Raw genomic sequence first — 20,702 nt, 5'->3', positions numbered from 1 at the left:
AGTGAGTGAGTGAGTGAGTGAGTGAGTGAGAGAGAGAGAGAGAGAGAGAGAGAGAGAAAGAGAGAGAGATATGTAAAACAATATCTTTTCCTTGTACTTAAATACCTACCTAAATACCAATCTTGGACTTATAATAATTAAATAGATATTTCTATGTTGTTATATGTACACATTTACATAACGGAATTCGTTTCGAGAGTTCATTTAAGTTTCAATTTATATTTATATTTAATATTTATTATAATTTATTTACTTTAACAGTTTTGTTGGGACCGAATTTATTTTCCGCTTCAAAAGCTAGCTTCTGAAAACTGGACGAACTAAAAATATGCGATTCCAATGTGTTTATGTTTTGTCCCTGAAATGTCGGGATCCGAAACTTTTGTGCTGCCACGAAGTGCATAATGACAGGACGGATGCAGTTAAATACGTGGTCAAGGGCTGCCGACTGGGATACGCATTATAAAATACTGAAATGCAATCTCTGACGAACTGTCGGCATAATCTGTCATAAGTCGTCGGTGATCAATGTAAAATTGATGTGCATATAGAACCGTGCAAAGCGTTACAAAATTTAATATAAAAAAACTTTCCTTTTATATTCTATATTCTAAAGAAAAATTATCCTTACTTTATAATTTATATCCGTATTAAATGTTAATTGCAATCACGTTTACATTGAGATATCTCATTAGTTCATGTAATTGACAATAATACATGCAGATAATGGTGAGGTTAATACTGAGATCAATGATTCGTTAAAAAGACCGCAATTTTGCAGTACGGATTTATTGCACGTGACCTGTGTATGCAACATTGTCGTGATAACAGAATGACGCTACAGTTTATTACGTCGCCGTAAATCTTAAAGTTACGCCTTAATAAACGGCGTTACTATCGCTCCTCGCTAATCATATTTTGCCGGGTATCTAAAACCTGATATTGTAGGTCAAGGGAATTTTACGAGCGCTCTGCGCACCGTTAGAAAAAAGAAACGGTGCGAAGAATACGATGTCTATGCCAGGGCAGTTACAACCGGTTGCAACCGGTGCACATCGCGACACGCATCTTGGAATAATATCGTAATATGTATCGTTGATTACGCAGTTATTATGAGAGCCAACATCACATCATTATGTTCCTTTAGAATAAACGAGATTTATGGTCGAGCACGGTACAATTTTGTACCATAATATGTCGTCTTCAATTAACTTCACAGGCAACTTTGGATCTCCATGTTATATGTTTATATATTATATAAATGCGATAACGTGTATTGTAAGAATATTACGAATAGAAAAGCGACTTTCCTTTTAGCAAGGAAAAAAAATTCAAATAACCAAGCACGCTTTCGCTTTTTAATATTACATATCTCAGCAATCATCAAATTGAAATTCTGTTATTACGAAAACGCATAAAGTGACGAGATGTTTAGTTATGCCGCGTAATTATCATGTGTGACACCTATATTTCTCTATCTTTATGTTACAGATCGGAATTAAAAGTATGCCATTGCAAGAGATAAAGAGCGAGATACAGAGAGAGGAGGAAAAAAGAAGAAAAGAGCACGAAGTGAACGGACTTTGAGTCCTGGTATCCAGATCATAGCTCGTGTGGTGTTTTTACATTTTAGAGTCGATCTATCGACCGAAACGAATCGGTATCTCGCCGAGTTGATCTGGCGTGTAAAAAAAAAAGAACATAGACAGTGATCCATCGTTGCTTTCCAATACATGCGAATAAATGATTGAATCGAAGTAATAATTGCCAATGTAGTGATACGATATTGAACGATTAAGAATCAAAATTTTCTAAGAAAGAATTTTTCAGATATTTGAGGAATTTTCTCAATTTTTATTTGACAGATAAAGAATAGATAGACACGCTTCTGATACACGCGATATATTACGATAATGGGCAACGCCCATAAATTCAATCAAATTTCGGTACACCTAAACCGTCGATACTCATTATAACGGATTTTTGCTGTAATTCGTTATAACGGGATTTCTGGCAAGAACATTTTGCGGGATCGGGCCGCTCTAAATTTACGGCGCAGCAACTGTGTTGCACATACCGAATCCCGGGTTGCAACTGCAACGCTGTTGGCCGTGCACCAGATCGGTTACGTTGATGTACGCACCTATGGAAGCTTCATGAAATCCGCAAAGTAATTGAGGGGATTCCCGGAAAAATATCGCGGGCTTCCAATTTATCAAATATAATGCTCCACGGGGAAATGCTATCTTAAATTAGTTCAATTTTAGAAGAGAAATGATCTCGCTTTTCGAAATACACCGAAATGCCCTAGGAAATTTATACATTGAACATCTATTTCTTGAAAATACATGAGAAATTCTGCATAAAATCTTGCGAGATATCTTTGAAAATAAAATTCCTGAGTACGCATATCGTCATTTGATGTTCATTAATTTTCGTTTCATACGCACACAAAAACATGTAATTATATAACACAATATTTATCTTTGAATGCCTGTGGACGGTGACTAGCAGTGACTAGGCTATCGCTTGGCGTTGCCTAGTTTTTAACGTGATGGCATTTGTAGGCGCGCAACGGAGAGATATAAAAGATACAGGCGTGCCGTTATCGTCCTTGCGAAGGAGCTGCATTCATACAGTCTCTCCTTTCTTTCTCACCTAGTCCAGGCATCCCGGCTGGCTGAGCTAACGGAACCATTCGGATGTTTAGCCCGTCCCGAGCTGGAACCGGTAGAGAAAGAGAGAGAGAGACGGAGCGAGATGCGGAGGAATGCCGAAACAGCTGATCGATTACTTGACCTCTTAAAAGGCAGATACACTTAAATTTAATATGGTGCCGGTACTGTTATTCAGTCTGCATCCAAATACCACGGATATCGACAGCCGCTTGCGGTTACGGCGGAATGCACCGTAAAAACTGCATCTCCGATGCTGAGGATAAAACGATATCCTTTATAGAACACTGAGGATTTTTTTTCTTCAATGACGTTTCAATGCTTCCAATTAAATCGATAATTAAATCGATTTAATCGCAAATTCAATTTTGATTTTATTTTTTATCAACAATTATCCGCGTGAAATATTTTCGCAAGAATATAGATGTGTACGTCAATCCTGAGATTAAGTATTTAGCTAAGTATTATGTCACGGGTTAACCAACTCAGTTGAGAGATTTCATAGCTCGCCTCCTTTTACATATAATTATGGCAAGTGAGTCCACGGAATGCGACTTTAGACAATGAGAATGGGTGGCACTCGTTGAAGTGGCGTCTGTTGTAAGGGAGACTGGCACGTGTGGAAATTACAATATTGCGCAGGTAGACTAAACGACCTTACATTATTAGATTTACGCTCGTTCCATTGACACCAAAGCGGTTTTATTCCTGCCTCGTTAATAACCGGATCCCGTTGAGAGCAATGCGCGCGTATCTAATCCTTTGAATTTTTGGAATGATTAAAATGAATAAAATGTACAGAATATTCCTTGAATCTCGTTCAAAAATCTTCATCTATGACTACATCTAATTTTGGTTTGATTCTTGTCGAGACGTACACTCAATTCTAGAAAGAACTTATTTTTATAATTTCATAACATTTTAATGTAAAAACAGTTTTTAATCTTTTTTGTCTATCATAAAGAAATATAACGGAATAAATTGTTATTTTGCTAATTTATTAAGAAAATCATTATATCAATTTCTTGTGGAGTGAAGTTGATGCAATGCAGTAAATTCGTTAAACAAATTCTATTTTATAACATTTTTATACTATAAGTCCTCTACAAAATTAATAAATTCGAGCTCCGGAATCACTTTATCCTCTTTTGGTAGACAGATCTGCGTGTTTGCAACACACACTATACACGCTATATATTATACATTAGCATACGGTGCCACCAACGCGCTGTATGCTAATTGGGCAGGTAATAGACGATCGCCGTATTAGGCGACGAAGTCGCGGGATGACGCTTATGAAATCATCATGCACAACTGGTACTTATTTGGTTCCCGAATTGTGGCAAAGCGAATTGTGTCCGCTCATTTAAGATTTCCTTATGCTTATACTAATAATAAATATAAACGCGTTATGGAAATGTATAATTACACGAGCGATAACAGCTGATTGTATTTATCTGTGTTTGTTAAATGCTTTATAGGTCGTCTTATTTAACAGTCTACCGACGAAGATAAATGTAAACGCTAATAATATTGTTATACTGCAAGCTTAAAACGTTGAGTATAGAACATTAAATACAATTGTAGATTAAATACAATTACGGTTAATAATTTAATTTTTGATTTATCGCAAGCTAGCAAGAAAATATTATTTCTTGCGATTTTAGTTGAATTGCTATAAACATATTGTTGCAGTTATGAATGATGCAATTAATTGCAAACGTGAGGCAATACATCGTCGTTTTAATAATCTAATCAACAACTGAGGATTTGTGCGTCGCGTCTATTTTAAAACTCACTCCTTAAAGCACAGATTAAGGCAATATCAAGGTCGATTGTCAGTCATATGGACATTCAATGGTAATGTATGTATTTAAAACATTATTATGATAAGCTTTGTGTAGTGTTTAGTGTTGAGAACTTTGTTTCCAAAGGTGATTCATCATTTACAACATTTCGAACAGATTTTCCTACGTATTTGAAACGTAATATTTATATTCTGTGAAACCTAACATCTCCATCACTAAAAAAAGTTTGATTATATGTCATAATTAAATGCTCATTTATTGCTAATTTATTACTAGTCGTGAATTTATTGCTCCTTCTCAGGAAATTCGTAGGAAATTAATATCAAAAGTGCTGACTTCACGTTAGCCCCCATTCCCGAAAACACATACGGAGTACTGTAAAGAAAAAAAAATAGATATATCAAAATTTTTCGCTACTTTTTTGTTCTCAGATGCAAAGAAGGATCGAAATTAATTGTACCTTACTCTTGTATGTGCGTTAGCACTGTCACATTCTTAATTTTTTTACCTTAAACAAAGAGTAATAAATATTATCCGGACTAGAATATTTTAAGAGCAAATGATTCTAAAAAACATTTTAAGATCAAAATTGCAGTAACTAATTGTTTTAATGTTTTTCGAGAGTGGGGATATGCTTGCATAACGTGAAGTAGCACCCCACTTTTGATATTAATTTCCTGCAAATTTCCGGAATAGAAGCAATAAATTCACGACTACAGCAATAAATAAATTAACAATAAATAAGCATTTAATTATGGCATAGTCAAATTTTTTTTTAGCGATGGGGTGCCAAGTTCACGGGGGTATATTTAAACCCTTAATAATTTTACGCTTGACAATTGGATTTGGTGCATCTAAATACTCATACATATCAACACTGCGATAATAACCGTGTTAATACCAAAAGAGTTGCGTCGTATGCGGATGAAGGCTAACTCGATTAGCATGTTTGATTATACTGCTGCGAATAACGAATAATAAATTGAGCCATGGCGAGGGATATAATAGAGATTCCTCTCGACCATATGATCCGAAATTCTATAGCTGGCGTACAATGTGCAAGGCTGCTCATTCTAGGAGCTAGAGGTCGGCGCGTTTTAATTATTCATCGGCAATTTGTGTACGACCTCATAACCGCTGGAAACTGTTAGTCCAACACGACGCGGACGTGTCGTTTCGTTAATTCTCCAGTCTCCAGATTTTTTTTTGTTTCTAAAAAACGTCTGTTTCTTCAAATCAAATTAATAATAAATGTAAATATATATCTTTTGTATTATTTTTTAATTAAATTACAAAATTGTAGAATGTAATCACGAAAATAAAGATAAAACGTATAACATATGCAACATGTTATAGCAGTTAATAGCTTATTACAGATAAGTTCTAAATAAATAATTTTCATATTTAGGGAATTAAAAAAATTCAATCCGCGTTATTTGAACTTTTAAAAATATATATCGAATTGTTTTTATCGAGAAAAAAAAACAACTTACACAAAGGACTTGTATCTCATTGCATATAAAGATACCTAAAATTTAACGATAAGAGTATTTCCACAATTCGGGATTTCGTAACAATACTTTCATTCCTAAAGAAAATATATTTTGCGAAATTTCACACGTCGTCACGCACGACTCGCGATTCGAATCCGTCGATTCGCGCTGCATGCGACTCGAGTCCTCCGGTGTGCTTAACATGGCTTAACCGTGATAAAAAGAGGCCTTGATAGCTCGTGCTACAACGCCGAGTGCACGAAGGGTTAAGGCACGTCGAACCCCATTGTCAGGAGTGCGAGCTGATCAAACTGAATTGCCTTGACGATGCGGCACGGCGCGTAATCGAGTGGCAACCGCGGCGAAGGTCGAAGGCGATTATGCGCTTCATCCGCGAAACGAATTATCTTCACCTCTCGACCGACCCGGTAAGAGTGTTATGAATATCTATCTTGATTTTTATAGCTTCCAAACCGATTGAGACAAAATTAAATTAACAAAGGCACGAAGGTTAATTGACGCGTAAATTCTTCGATTTATGCCCGCCGCGTGTCGAAAGATATTTAGAATTTCAATGGTGTGATATTAAATCTATGTTGTTATCCAATTCTTAATTTTATCATCTTTTAGCGTCTAGATTCTAGATTTATAAACTTTTAACGCGTGACTCTACGAAGTTCTTCAAATTTCTCGTCTTAGAGTTTGCGGATTCGAATTAGAAATTCTACTTTTAATTTGTTTTACTCTTTAATATTATAATTTATTTTAATTTATTTCTTTTACTTTAATTTTATGTGTTTGCTCAGCATGAAGATATTAATTGAATTTCAGATCGAGATATATATACGCAGAAATTCGGAATATACGCAACTCCCTCGGGGTATCTACGATTTAACGCTTACAATAAACCGTCTCTCCCGGTCAGACTGCCATAATCCAGCCGGTATTATTACCAATCCTTCCTGATTCCGCGAATTCATGGACCGCATCCAAGCGTACGTAGACGCGGATTCGAGAATGACGCATGTAATCGCGAGGCTCGATTCTCCTAATTGGACGCAATCAAATTTGTCGGCCACGCCGGGCCGGCTCTATTCACCCAGCCATCATCCTCGCGCGAAACGGTGTAATTGAAATTTTTGCCCGCCAATAACTCCCCTCTTACATAGCAAAAAGTATTCTCAGCGCCGCATTCAACGCAAGGAGATGTCTATTAAGGCACAGCCACTTTGGCATAATCGAATTAAACATGACAGACATCAAGAGATATCAAAATCTATCCTAATTGAAAACGGACAGAATTAGACGAGACAGAGTAATACAGTACTTTTTTAAATTCGTTATGCAAAGTGAGGCAGTGCTGCGTCATTTTTTTTATACACATAGTTTCTCCAATCAATTTGCAATTTTAAAAAATTTTAATTATTAATGTATCAATAATTATTTAATTATTAATATAAGTACTTGTTCAGTAAAATTTTAAATTGCTCCTACAAATAGGCTTTTTATTATTTATGTACAAAATGTTAAAATTTAAATGTTTATACCAATGTGTTCTCATTCAACATAATTATCAAAATTTTTTTATTCAGTTGAAACTATTTTAGCAACAGATTTTTATGTACGCGTATTCTGAACGCTTAAATAATTACGGGTTAAATATACGTGGGATTAGCCACAACAAGTCTGACTGGGTATTTGAACTGTGGACACGAGGCACTCGCCACTTCGCTACTGATTAAACACCACATCAGTTCGCACGTTGGCTTATGACGAGGTCAGGAGAAGAGTCTCTGAGCCAGGAAAAGTATATGTCTAAATCTGGACTCAGCCATCGTCTCTCTTACGAACGGTAAGTCTCTTATAAATGCGTCTACATGAAAGTAAACTGAATAAACAAAAAAGAAAATAATAGTTATGGTTACTTATCTTGAAAATACACGCGTTTCTCTTAAATCATTTCGTTTTTACTTTTACCTCAAGCCACGACTAACTTTCTCTCTCTCTCTCTCTCTCTCTCTCTTTCCAAATTTGAATTCCCCGAACGTCCGAAATTTATTTTAGTATCAAAGTAACGGCGTGAATTTGAATAAGACTGCTTCCGCGCAGCGGAGAGACGAATGTCCGTTACGTAAAACGCGGACTCCGATACTTGATACTTCGAGACAAACACGCCGCTTAAATGTTCTCATTGAAAGTATACTCAGGTACTCGCTTGTCGTGTTCACTTTTTTGGCGGATGACAATGCGTCTGGCGTGTTCTCTAATATTAGAACTGGGTCATAACCCACTATCATTCGCGCAAACATCGACGGCGTAGATGTAAACCAGCAAATTTATTCATTCCAAATAATCGTGCGCTAAATCAAATTTACTCATTCGGTAATTGTCATATCGACGGGAAGTTGTGTGACGCGAAGCTTTTACGTAATTAAAACTCGGACGTGACTGTATCTAGTTATAGATATCGAATTAGATACAGATACTCCTGGAGTTTCTATCACTAAAAATCACCATTATCCTTGCATTATGCTTGTCATTCGTCTCGTGCCCGACCATTAACTTTCCTTCCCTCCCTCATAATTTCGTTTGCTTTCCCCGGGGGACAGTCACCGTTAAAGACTTATTTGTCTTTGGTAATGTATCCACTTACGGTGTAAATGGGCGTAACCTGCATGCGCACAAGGCGTGCTATTAGGCAATTTTGCATTTTAGCGGTAGGACAGAGTCCCGTTGAAGATTAATGGAACTAGGGTGCCTCGAAAAACGTAAAAATAGATATAGTAACAATTAGTAACGATATTAAAAAGGAAAGAGAATTTAATTGCTATCATCGTGCATCCCTACACGGAAAGAACAATTTTGCTGGATCCAGATCGGAAAATAATTTTTGTAATCAATTTTAATAATCAAAATAATTTTGTTCGAACGTCAAAACAATTGCTAGAATATCAAAACGTTTTATAGCAATGCTTATCAATTTTAACATTCCAATAAAATTTTTTGATGATTCAACAAGAATTAATTTTCAGATCTGTGCGTTCAGCAAAAATTTTAGACCTTTCAACAAAATCGTTCTTCCCGTGTACGATTGTACTTCCTTTTGTATTTTAGAAGAGAGTGCCACTAAAAGCAAATAGCTACTCAATAAACTTACTTTCGATCGATTAGATAAACAATTTACACGGTGTAAGCACTCGAGCTTACCATAATCGATAGATCCGGACGATCAATATCTAATCGCCATTCTATCCGGTATATGTAGACGCGCCTATAATGCCCGGTTAACCAGCTCTGCCCGCGGGGTTACATCATAAACCGTAAAACGCGTGTAATCAGGACTTACGTCGTCCTTATGCCGACCCGAACCGAGTTCCGTAAGGTCGCACTTTGAAGTTCCACAAGCTCGTTTTGTGATCAAATCGACTGCTGAATGGCGAGCGCGCCGCGCCGGCGACCGCCATGGGGACCGGCCGGGATAATTCAAGTGCGAATCAAGTATGCAAATCGAGAAAATCCGCATGCGTGACGCATCGAGACGTCGGAAGCTCGCCCACGGCGGTTTTCAAGTAGAACGGAAAGACCGGAGAATTTTCTCGATCGAAAGATGGAAAGATAATTTTATTCTCCTTAATGTGGAAAATTTGAGATTCGAGCAATTTACAAGAAAATCTAGCAAGGGGGGAAAAAGAGGGAAATCGGTGGCAAACGAGGATAAACTTCAACTCTTTAAAATACAGATTTATACAAGCCGATAATTATCATCATATAATTATATTTATGATTCACTCTAGTCATAAAATATTTATACCTCTTTCCTCTTTTTTTAGCTAATTTGGTCCACACAAAGTGGGATAAATATGCTGTACTACCGTACTAACAATCTAAACAAATAACCGAGCAGGAAAAGCAAATTTTCGAAGACGCGATGCTTTTCCGTACTGGCGTGCGTCAAAGAGTTTAAACAAAATCGCGCGCACACGAGCGCGCGGGATCTATTTTCGCGCGGCAGCGCCGAGAATCCGCCGCGCCGGGTCGCGCCGGATCTGATCCACATGTAAATCCAGATCCGCCGTGTTGCTGGCTGACCGCTCTGCAGCAGGTGATCCCGGCCTGGATTTGCAACCCAATTGGTCGGAACGAACGACGGGCGATTCCGTTCCATTTCCGCTTCGAAACGGCGGACGAAAACGGGTCGCGATCTCTCCTCCTGCCCTGCCGACTGGCGCGCGCGCCTTCGTCACTTCCTGCCGTGCCTGCATTCCGCATATATATTCGACCGGTGTCGGTAGCCACGACGACGACGACGACGACGACGATGGTGTCGGCGGCAACGTTCTCTCGTGACTCAGGAAAGCTCCCGTTACCGCGCGCGAAGATACCGCGACCCGGCGCGGCGTCTAGACCCGGAGATCGGATCCTGTTCCTCGGGCAGGTCCGTAATCGAGGCCCGTTTCCATTTTGTACACACCGATAGCTGGCCGGATCGCCTCGCAATCGAAGCACTTGCGAGAATTTCCGTGTTACCGGGATTCGTAACGGCGTTTCCCGGTCTTATCGCGCACGGACAATTGTCGAGGGTCTTGCGAATCAAGCAGGAACATCGTCGTATTTTCTGTAAACGCGTGCAGGTCCGTTCACCCTGGTATTATTCTCGTATTACTGCTTCCAACATATGTACGAATTATCATACGGGATTGTTTTGAATGCAATTGATAAAGGATGAAATTAATAAGTGACGATTTGTTCAGTGATATTTTGATTATAAAATCTTGGCCTGCTCTCAAAAACATATAACGCGATGCGTTAGACTAATATACTGAAATTATCAATCGTAAAATTTATATGCTAATCTGCAAAAAATAAGATATGCTAATTCCAGTTAACGGCCTTAACCTTGCACACCGTGAAATTCCTCGACGGACTTTAAACCTCGTCTTGAAAAACAGACGAGGATTTCAACGATCTTTGATATAAATGGGACCTCCATAACGCCGCGAGGAAAGATTTTGGAGACCGGAATATTGAACCGGTACCGAAGAATCCTGTTCCACAGGTGGCTGTAACAGATCTCAGCTCGACACCAACGCATCAGGGTTACCATACAAGTTTTTTCGAAGCACCAAAAAATTCTTCTTTGTAAATAATCTCGTTATTGCACAGTAATTAACCGCATTAGCAGAGGAAAAAAATAGAACGAAGATCCTAATAAACTTTATATATACATAGAACTTCAAAATATGATTTCGAGAATTGTAATAAATTTAAAGCTGTCCGATTTGACTATAAGTTGTTCGAGTTGTAACTTGAATTTTTCCTTTAATAAAAATATAGATAAATATTGTATATGCGAAGAAAGTGTGTCAAGTCAATTTCGCGATAGTGAGCTTCGCCCGTTCGGCTGCAAAATGGACCAAAAAGCCGGCATGAAAATCACGCGTTGAAAATCGGTGGTCGCGAGAATGGATGGTTATTAATACTTAAGTAAGCCACAACGTCATCCGGAACATAGTGTTACGCCCGCGCGATTTCCGCCACATATATTGCGTGAAACGTACGGTACATGACGTAATAAGAAAATATCGTCATCAAATCTATTCTTAACGTAACATCAGTAGAAATTAAGTTTGAATTTATTGCACATTAATTTTATAATTACGATTAATTTCCCATTGCAATTCCAAATGTATTATCCATGCATATTAGGAAATTAATATGAAAGTCAGAGATGTTGATTTTTTCTGCATATATATAAAATATATTTCAAGAATAATTCAAAGAACGTAATGTTGTTACTAATTTATTATTCTGACATCTGTTTGTGAGTTTAGAATAAACTTTATCTTCAAAACAAATTTTGCTACAAATCTTATTTGAATTTAAGGAAATGTCTAAGAATAAAATAAAAATTTATGTATAATAAAATATATAAAATATTTTTTATTTATGCAATGAAAATAAAATGTAATATCAATACTTTCATACCAAGATATTATAATTATAATTTTAGTAAAGCTCTCCACTAAATACATTCCACTAGATATTTAGATGGCTAGACAATTTCGTAAAGATTAAAAAGAGAATTACGTCAACAAAAAGAAGGAAAGAAAGGAAACAAGTGTAATGTAAAAACGCGTCATTAGGAGACAAACAGGAGAAGCAAGCAAGAAGAACGAGTGCAATGTAGAAACGTGTCGCTAGAAGGCAAGCAACGAGAACAAAAAATATGACATGAAGGGTGACGAGAGGCAGAAAGAGAGTCTGAGAACGACAACCGTCTCCGTCTGCATTTGTCGTGAGCCGTATTTATAACGAGTCCACTGGACTCAGGCCAGTATTATCGACTCACGACGACGATGTTTCAAAGAGATTGCGCGAAGTTTTGCTGAAGCGAAATCTTCACGATGAATGTCACGCAGATAGATAAACGCGTATAAATTCGGGATGCAATTGAGATCTCTGAAATTTTAATATTTTTTGACAAAATAAACTCAGAAAATAGTTCTAAAATTTCATAAATTTAAATTTTAATTAGAGAAATATATTCTTGATTTTATTCTATAATAAAATTCATGACTTGCTATTAAATCGTTAAATATCTAAAATGTTATTTAAGAAAAAAAATATATATAAAAGAAATAATTATCCTGCTTATAATTTGCTTATTACTCATTGATTAAAGTATTAAATACGATTACAATACTATGAATTAATTGTAACGTCGCGTGTATGCAAGTAAAAAAGATTGTTTTTCAAAAAGCTTTTTCGATTTTTGCTCGATTTTTTGCTCGGTATTGTCATCTTTCTAAAAAACAAATAAAATCTTTATTGCGCTCGTTAATAAGTCACGGAATAAGCCTCGGACGAGAGACGAAAGGAATGTTTGGCGCACAGTGGGTGTCGCTAATTTTAGTGGAAAACCGGAGCATCTAAATGCGCTGTCGCACAGGTCAACGTTAACATTTACAATTGATTTTATGGATACGATTTTCGCAAAATTGCGAGGTGTAACAAGTAAAGAAAGAAACCGCGGTTAAACAATCGATAATAATAAGTCCGATACCTAATCGATAAAAAAAGACTTTACATCAATCGCCGCGCGGATAAATGCAGAGATCATTCTCGTCTACAGCATCGCGAGACTCAAACCTTGAATCAATCGTCAATTTTTAATCTATAATCTGCAAAATCACGACGATGAAGTTGAGTTAAATCACTTATTAAAAAGTACTTATTGAAAAAAGGGTTCTCTCGATAAACGTCAAATGTTTTAATTATCGAGGAAATATCGAGGGACGAGCGATGATTTTGTTAGACTGTTATTTCAGCGGGTATCGCATTTCCTTTCGATGGAAGAAGACAAGTGCATGTGGTACGCGCAGGTAAACGCGAGGGTTAAGCGCGGCGGTCGATTGCCTTCGCGAAGGAGAAACACTCACGCACTCTGTTATTCGCGACGTTATGTGTGCACCGCGGGACGCCTTTCTATTTGAGAAGAAAGGTCACTCGGATCGCTCGTCCCAACTGCGCCTTTCTTTCGATGCCGCTCTTACGATGCGCGGCCGCAACTGTGCGCTTGGACTAACTCCAAAGAGTTCTCCAAAGTGATGACGAAACAGCGGAGACGCGGCAATTAACGCTCAAATAGTTAACGTTTAAGCTTAAGGAATCACGGGGAAAGCGGGGAGGTGAGACACGAATTAAACGGCACGGCAAATCCGTGTCGTCTCGTCTCGCTTTTTCGCGCCTCAAGATAGCCGCGCAAGTTGCAGCGCTCTTATGCGCGAAATATGCCGATACAAGGTGCATTCATAGTTCAGGCGACTTGCGTAACGTATGAAACGCTAGCCGTTGTTACGCACGTTGCATTCGCTAGCATGAGTCGTATAAGCGAAGTTATTACTGTGAGGTAAACTTCGGAATTTTGATGTGCAAGGTCGAGGTTCAGCGAGAATTAGCGGGAACTGCAGTATATACGATTAGCACCTCCATTTAAATAACATAAAAATAAACCATTCCGTTGTTACTTCGTATTTGTGCCATCGTCGTCGATAAAAAAAATAAAAAAAAAAAAAATACGTATTACCGCGATTCTAAGAAAATCGTCAGGTCAGAAGTACGTTACAATCCTTTCTCGAATAATGCTGACTACAATTTTCTCGTATCATTAATCAGTCTGACGTGGCAAAATCTAGACGCATTCGCGATCGCCGCGCGTAAGCGTAGATTGCATTTTTCTATCAAGTATGTATATTATATGCATATACGTGCGGCTATGTAACGCACCGCGATGTGGACGGTGTGGGATTTCTTATAGATGCCCTGATATATATAATCATTTGAGTAAGATAAGCGCAAATTATATTTCTACACGTAACAGAAGTGAGAGTAGTTGGGCGCACCAAAAATTGCAAGTAATTATATGTATAGCAAATCGAAGCTGAACCAAAAACAAAAAAATTGTAAAATTAATAACGAGTAATAAATATTGGAATTTATCCGCCCATTTAGCAGAAATTCGTTCGGGTCCGAACGAATTCAAACGAGTTTGAAAGTTACAAAGCGAATCGAGTCGTTCCAAGAATCGACGAAAGGCCAACGGATTTAAAATTTCGACCAGTTCAAAAATTTCGATCGCACAGACAGAGAGTAATAAATGACTGCGCATTGCGTGCTAAAAAGTACAATGTTCTGGCTTATCTGGCTTTGAGAGCCGCTGCCCGCGGCGGCGCGACGGAAACGCGAAACTCAAAAGCGGGTGTCTCCGCGGGCTCGTAGATATATTTGCCGACTGTCGCGGGGCGTCCGGGAACGCGTCTCGGGGACGAGAATAGTAAGCCGTCTCTCTCGGTCGTGCCGGTGGGACACACTTAGAAATCTAAGCGAGTCTAGGAGGAACGGCGAGGAGAGAACGCGACCGCGGGAGAGACTTCTCGCGGAGAGACCGGCGACAGCCATATAAGAACGACGGTCCGGCGTCTCGTTGGAACGCTGGCGGAAATAGATATCCGGAAGTCGACGTGTAACCGTTGCAGGAAATGATAGATGATTTGACGAGACGGTGACGTTGCTCCATTTTTTATGCGGATTCAGGAAAATCGGATTTTCTCCTTATAATGCGTCATGCATTCCGAGAACGTCGCGAGTCGCGAAAAAAATTCTGTATTCAACAGAGACAAGAAAAGAGCGAGAGGGAAAGAATATTTATTGATGGCGTCGTTTTTTCATTATGTGGTCTGCAAACGTGAATTCTAAATACGATCTACGATCACCGCAGCTCGCACTTCTGCGGTGTGAGAGAACGCACGCCTAATGTGTTTCTCGCCGCAGGTTCAGCGTCAAATGCGCGGTCCTATATGTTAAAACTGTCCTCGCTTTCTACACAATCGAGCTGCGAATTCATTTATTTGACTGCTAAATAGTAGAGAGGCAAATTATTGGCATATTACAGTGTAAGTAGAGTAAGCCAAGAGAGTAAGTCAAGAAAATCAAGGAGGAAAGCCGGTATCATTATTACATATTTCTTGACATACATCGCTGTCGTTATAAATCCTATATTAGCGGCAATAATTTTACGTAATTGGTGTCGATTTACGAGTCGCTGATAACGATTACCGGTCGTGTGAAGGCCCCTTAATGATCCCCGGCCCACACTGACTTTCTTCGCCTCGAGTATCAGCCGAACCTTTTGCATGCGATACGTGCGATCGAATCTACCACGAGTGTTACCTCTTCCTACTTTGCAATGCGCGCGTGTACAGCGTGGTTCCGCGAAAAAAATTCGCCGGCGCTGCACTTAATCCTTTCGCTGCTTCTGGCAGCGGCGACGTAATCCCCCCCTCCCCCCTTCATTCCTATGGCACGGCTAAATTACACGCGTGAGAAAGTTTTACACCGACGTCTATTTTATCAAGCGATATTTATATCGAATATAGATACGCGCGACTAATGTATAAGTTGTAAGGCACGATTATAATTTACGAAGGCGGAGTGTAAACGGGCTAATAAGTTTATTCGCTTCACGAACATGCGAGTCCGCCGTTATAAAACGGCTCTACGATCGCTCCTATCCGATTATCCTTTATACGTTATGATGAACGATCATTCTCCGTTCGGGAGATAATTCATTAAGATTGTTGAAGAAATCCTGGAAATGGCCGAGGAAAGAATGAGAGATATGCGCCACATTGTTAAAATCGATTTAATTAGAGGCGCGCGATAACAATCCCGCGAATTTGCGCAACCGTAACGCAGTTATCGTTGGATCGTTTAATACGTCGTGCTAAAAAGTTGCCGAACAAACGTGTTCTTCTGTACGTGTTATTCTCTCTTCGCCCGCGTGCTATAAATACTGTGTAAACGCTTTCGTGTCTCTGTGTGGTTTCGAAAGATATACTGGCTATTGCTTTTAGTCATTCTCAAACTGATAAGGCCATTATCAACACAGTTAACGCCCCTTATCATCTATATTTTTACGCTATAAATTTGAAAACTGATAATACACTAATTACTATGTCAAAATAAGATTAGGCGAAACAATGTCGTGGAACGCTGGAAAGAATTTATCCTTCATCGTGTTTTTGTGTGTAAAACAAAAATAATACAAAGGTAAAAAAATAAAAATTCGTGCGCTCTCCAGTCTTCATCTTGGTCCAAGCCCCGTCTCGATTTAGGCAGGAGAATAACAGCCTTAGCTAAAACTACCTTTAGACCGGTTCTACCAGATAGGTCGAGGTAGTTCTCTTTCTTTCCTCCCGATCGTGTCCGGTTCGGAATACGAATTAACTATTATTTGCAGGAAAATGTTGCTAAAGATTAGATTAAAAAATCGACAGCCATTACAGCCGTTTTATCGATTTGCGTTTCGCAACGACAAATTATTTTCTCATCGAAAATAAAACGGGTTTCTCGGCCGAACACGTATTATAGCGCTTGTCCCGCAAAATTGCGCACAAGCTATCTAGTTCGTTATATTTACTTATGCTAAGATATATTCCTTTTCCGCTCATCGTGGTAAAACAAACGGGAAGTCTACGATTTTAAAGGCGTGAGAGACAAAAAAAATTGCGGACGCGTTTGTTATTCCGTACCGAGAAGTCCGGCACCGATGGCGCGCGCACACGCGAATTGCGTGACACGCTGGAGCCGCGCTTATGCAATGCCCGCGCGATGCATCAATGGTCCCCGAGCGCGGCCGAGGAGACGCACAGGTTGCCGGCGAACTGCGGAAGTGGCAATACACACCGACGTGTCATCATCGCGAGTATGCGCGCGATCTATAATGCACCTTGAAGAAGTCTCTCGCATATACGCAAATTTCCGTAGCCACAGTATCGGCGGTCCCCAGACTGCAAATCGTGCCCCTTATTTCCAAGGAATTCCTGTTAAAATGCGTTAATTTGACAAATGTAGGAATGTATTTCAGGATGCTTGAATACAATTTTTAGAAATGGATGGACTTCTTTTTTTTTTAAATAAGATTACGAATTACAGATTTATAAAATTTTTACATCAAAAAAATATAAAAATATAAAATAAAAACGTGTTTAAATACATGTTCGCGTATCATGTTTTGACACATAAGAAATTTAATCTTCAAATGGAAGTTAATCAGCGCGGAGAAAAACTTTGGAACAGCTGTTGCGGAATGATCGCGATGAATAGTCAGAAATAAAAGAGTGTTCGGCGCATAGACAATATAACAGAAATGATTGAATACGAGAGAAAAAAAAGTAGAGAAATCCTCGGACTTTTCTCCGCGTTAAACGATTCGTTACGAATGCATCGTCCGCAGTGAAAAGTGGATCGCATAGACCACAGACGACGTTTCCACAAATACGATCGTTGAACGACTCGCGCGGAAGGAATGAAAAAAAAAGGCAGCAGATTCCCCGCCTGTCCGCGTGAATGAATCGTCAAAAGTGAAACATGTAAATAACGCGTCTCATCTTGAGTGACTCGTGAGATTGTCGGATTCGTTTCGTTTCGCTGTAAATGCGCGTGCATTTATATTTAATCGCGGCCGATCTACTCGTCGCGCACAGACCCGGCATATAATAGTAACCGTCCTATCCTATATATCTAATAGCTGTCATATCAGCTTCACTTGGGATCAAGGGCAACCGACCGTCGTTCTATGACGTGGAGATTGAAGGAAAATTATCGAGGATTACAAAGACATCTATCACTTTACCTTTAATTTATGAGACAATAATTTATTTTCTGTCTCTCTCTCTCTCTCCCTCCCTCTTCCTTCTTATGATATGATTGACATATTTTCTACGCAGGAAAATATATTGTGGCTTAAATTCCGAGATTATTGTAGAAGATGCTCCGGAACCGTGAAAAATAGAAGACTATTTTAACCGCAGGATATCGACGATTGCATCAAAACTAACTTTAGGTAGCCTATATAATTCGCGTTGAAATTCAAGATGAAATTCTATCTATTTTATTTTATATACATTTGTATATTTATCGTGTATATAGGAGACATTTTTTAAAAAACCACAATTACATACACATGTAAAGTATATTGAAACACATGCACGCATCCGCTGCCAAAATGCATCGCATATAACATTATATAAATGGAATTCTATCATGAAATCCAAAACTGTGGATCGTCTAAGGCGGGCCTAAGGGCTTCAAGGATCAAAAAAGATTCATGCAGAAAGATATTTGCTTTCGCTCGACTTTAACTCCCGTTTAAGTGACAATATCCGAGATATTAATGCGGAGTGAGGCATTTCCCGGATATGAAGCTTCAAGGATCAATCGCCTAAAGCATTACTCAGTGGATACACGTGGCACCTTGAAGCGGCGGTCTTTTAACAAACAAACAAAAAACAAAGTCGTAGGTCATGCGACGTGCAAGAATCGTGCGCTCCGTGAGCGCGAAAAACTGCGCGATCGCCGCTGATAAATCGAGACGCACTGACGTGCAGTCACGTCGGGATGCACCTGTGCACCGTTTCCGACGCCGGTCGGGGGCGAACCCTCCCCCCCCTTCCCCCGGTGTGGGAGACGCGTAATTATCGTTTCGAACGATGCCGCTATAGCAGAGTTACTGCGAATGTGTTTACCTGATTACGTAAGTAAGCCTCGCGCGACATTGCGAGGCGCCGGTGAAGAAGCGCGACGCACATCGAGGAACATAAAAAATACATGTTTTGCTCCGCTATCCGTCCACGGAAACATTCGTCGCCCGAGAAATTCGCTGGGAGGTCATCGTTTTTTTTTGCCGTTTCTTTTCTCCTTAAACCGAAACTCGCTCCGGTACGAAATCTCGTCGCTCTCGCTTTCTTCGTCGTCCTTCGATCGGGGCTTTGCAATATTGACGAGCGATTTTTATTAAGATCGCTCATCAATATTGCAGCAGCGTCGCGTGCGATTCTATGCAAACGACAGAATTGTCCGATTGACGTGTCCCGTCGAAGAACCTCGCGCAAGCACATTTCCGTATCACGAGTCGAGAGCGAAACAAAACGCGATTGTGCAGATTGACGTACGCTCCTCTTATCTCCCACGCAGATCGCACGAGTTTTTTCATATAACACAACACATATACCAACTTATATATCAGCAGGGAGGGGAGAAGGGGCGAATCACGGTTCTCTATCGCGATCTTTCCGTGACAGTGATCGCCTAATTCGAACGAGAGGCCGAAACGGGATTTAATTGCGTGGCCGCGGTGCAATTGTCACGCGGCGGTGACGCGAAGCGTTAACCCCGACGTTGGCGGAGCATCGCGGCGCGGCGTCTAGCCGCGAGAGACACGTCACAGAGGTTATGGTCAACTCCGGCCACTCGCGGAGGTTCTCGCGTTAATTTCTCGCGCGAGGACGAGCGCCAAGTCGAGAGTCACCCGCGAGCGCGAATGCTTGAAGGGAGAGCGACTTTAAAATAAAAAAAAAAAAAAAGAGAACGAGAGGAGCAGAAGGAACACGCGAGAAAGAGAGACACACAGAGAGACGTGAATGACTTACCTTCTCTTTCGCCCTGCCCGCGTGTTTTTGCACTGTCTTGGCGATTAACGCGCCCTTGCTCTCAGCCATGATGTTCCCGTAGCGTCGGTCGCGGAGCGCCGGAGTCCCGGGGAGGCAGGAAAGGTGAAGCACTTAAAAAAAACTCTCTCTCAACTTGACGCGACGGCGGCTCCGCAGACTTTGCACGCAGGAGGGAGGCAGCTGGCAGCGGCGCACCGACTCGCGAGACCGACACACTCGTACCGAGGCGCGAAGAAGTGGAGCGGCGAGCGGCGACGAACACACCGTGCGCCGCCGGCGGCCATATTGGCTGGTGCGCGCCGACCGTCGCGCAGGCGCCGTCGCGGCGGCCATCCGGCGCGCGACGGCCATGTTCGTGGACACGTTCCAACCTGCACGAATTTGAAATCTTTTCGTCGCGATTGGCAAATTCCATGCTCGGATCCGAAGATCTCGAGCCGGCAATCTCTTTGAGGTGTATTCACCTCTGACTAACAGATCTAACTTCTTATGTAAAATATAACAAACGTACATATATGCTGCCTTTTGAATATTCGGCAACAAATATCATTTTCCCTCGCGCATTTTCTGATCTATTTTGAACGATCGATTGGCTTTGCCCTTGAATTTGAAGCTCCGGTATCTGTATTTCGAATTATTCGAATAGTTTGATCGGCAATTCGTTAAAAGTTTTTTTGCATCCGGATTGTAATTAGCGCCGTACGTCCAGACGGATGC

At 40.1% G+C, this 20,702-nt stretch overlaps 1 protein-coding gene across 6 annotated transcripts in view; it reads right to left on the bottom strand.

The window, feature by feature from the left end:
- LOC105450515 (amphiphysin) overlaps positions 1 to 20,214 on the bottom strand; it is a 34,424-nt gene extending 14,210 nt beyond the window's left edge. For 2 of the 6 annotated variants that reach the window (XM_011690387.1, XM_011690390.1), the window contains exon 1: positions 19,965 to 20,214. In XM_011690387.1, the coding sequence (XP_011688689.1) occupies positions 19,965 to 20,033 (69 nt within the window). In that variant the 5' untranslated portion in view covers positions 20,034 to 20,214. Of the gene's footprint in view, positions 1 to 18,769; positions 18,916 to 19,061; positions 19,914 to 19,964 lie in introns of those variants that run through there. The other 4 variants (XM_011690384.1, XM_011690385.1, XM_011690386.1 and 1 more) reach the window with 4 other exon arrangements.
- Positions 20,215 to 20,702: the final 488 nt, after the last annotated feature.

The sequence above is a fragment of the Wasmannia auropunctata genome, unplaced genomic scaffold (genome assembly GCF_000956235.1).
Source record: "Wasmannia auropunctata unplaced genomic scaffold, wasmannia.A_1.0 LD336060.1, whole genome shotgun sequence".
In the NCBI taxonomy this organism is placed as follows: Eukaryota; Metazoa; Arthropoda; class Insecta; order Hymenoptera; family Formicidae; genus Wasmannia; species Wasmannia auropunctata.
Note: the sequence above shows the minus strand (reverse complement) of the source record. Positions and strands in the feature narration are given on the sequence as shown.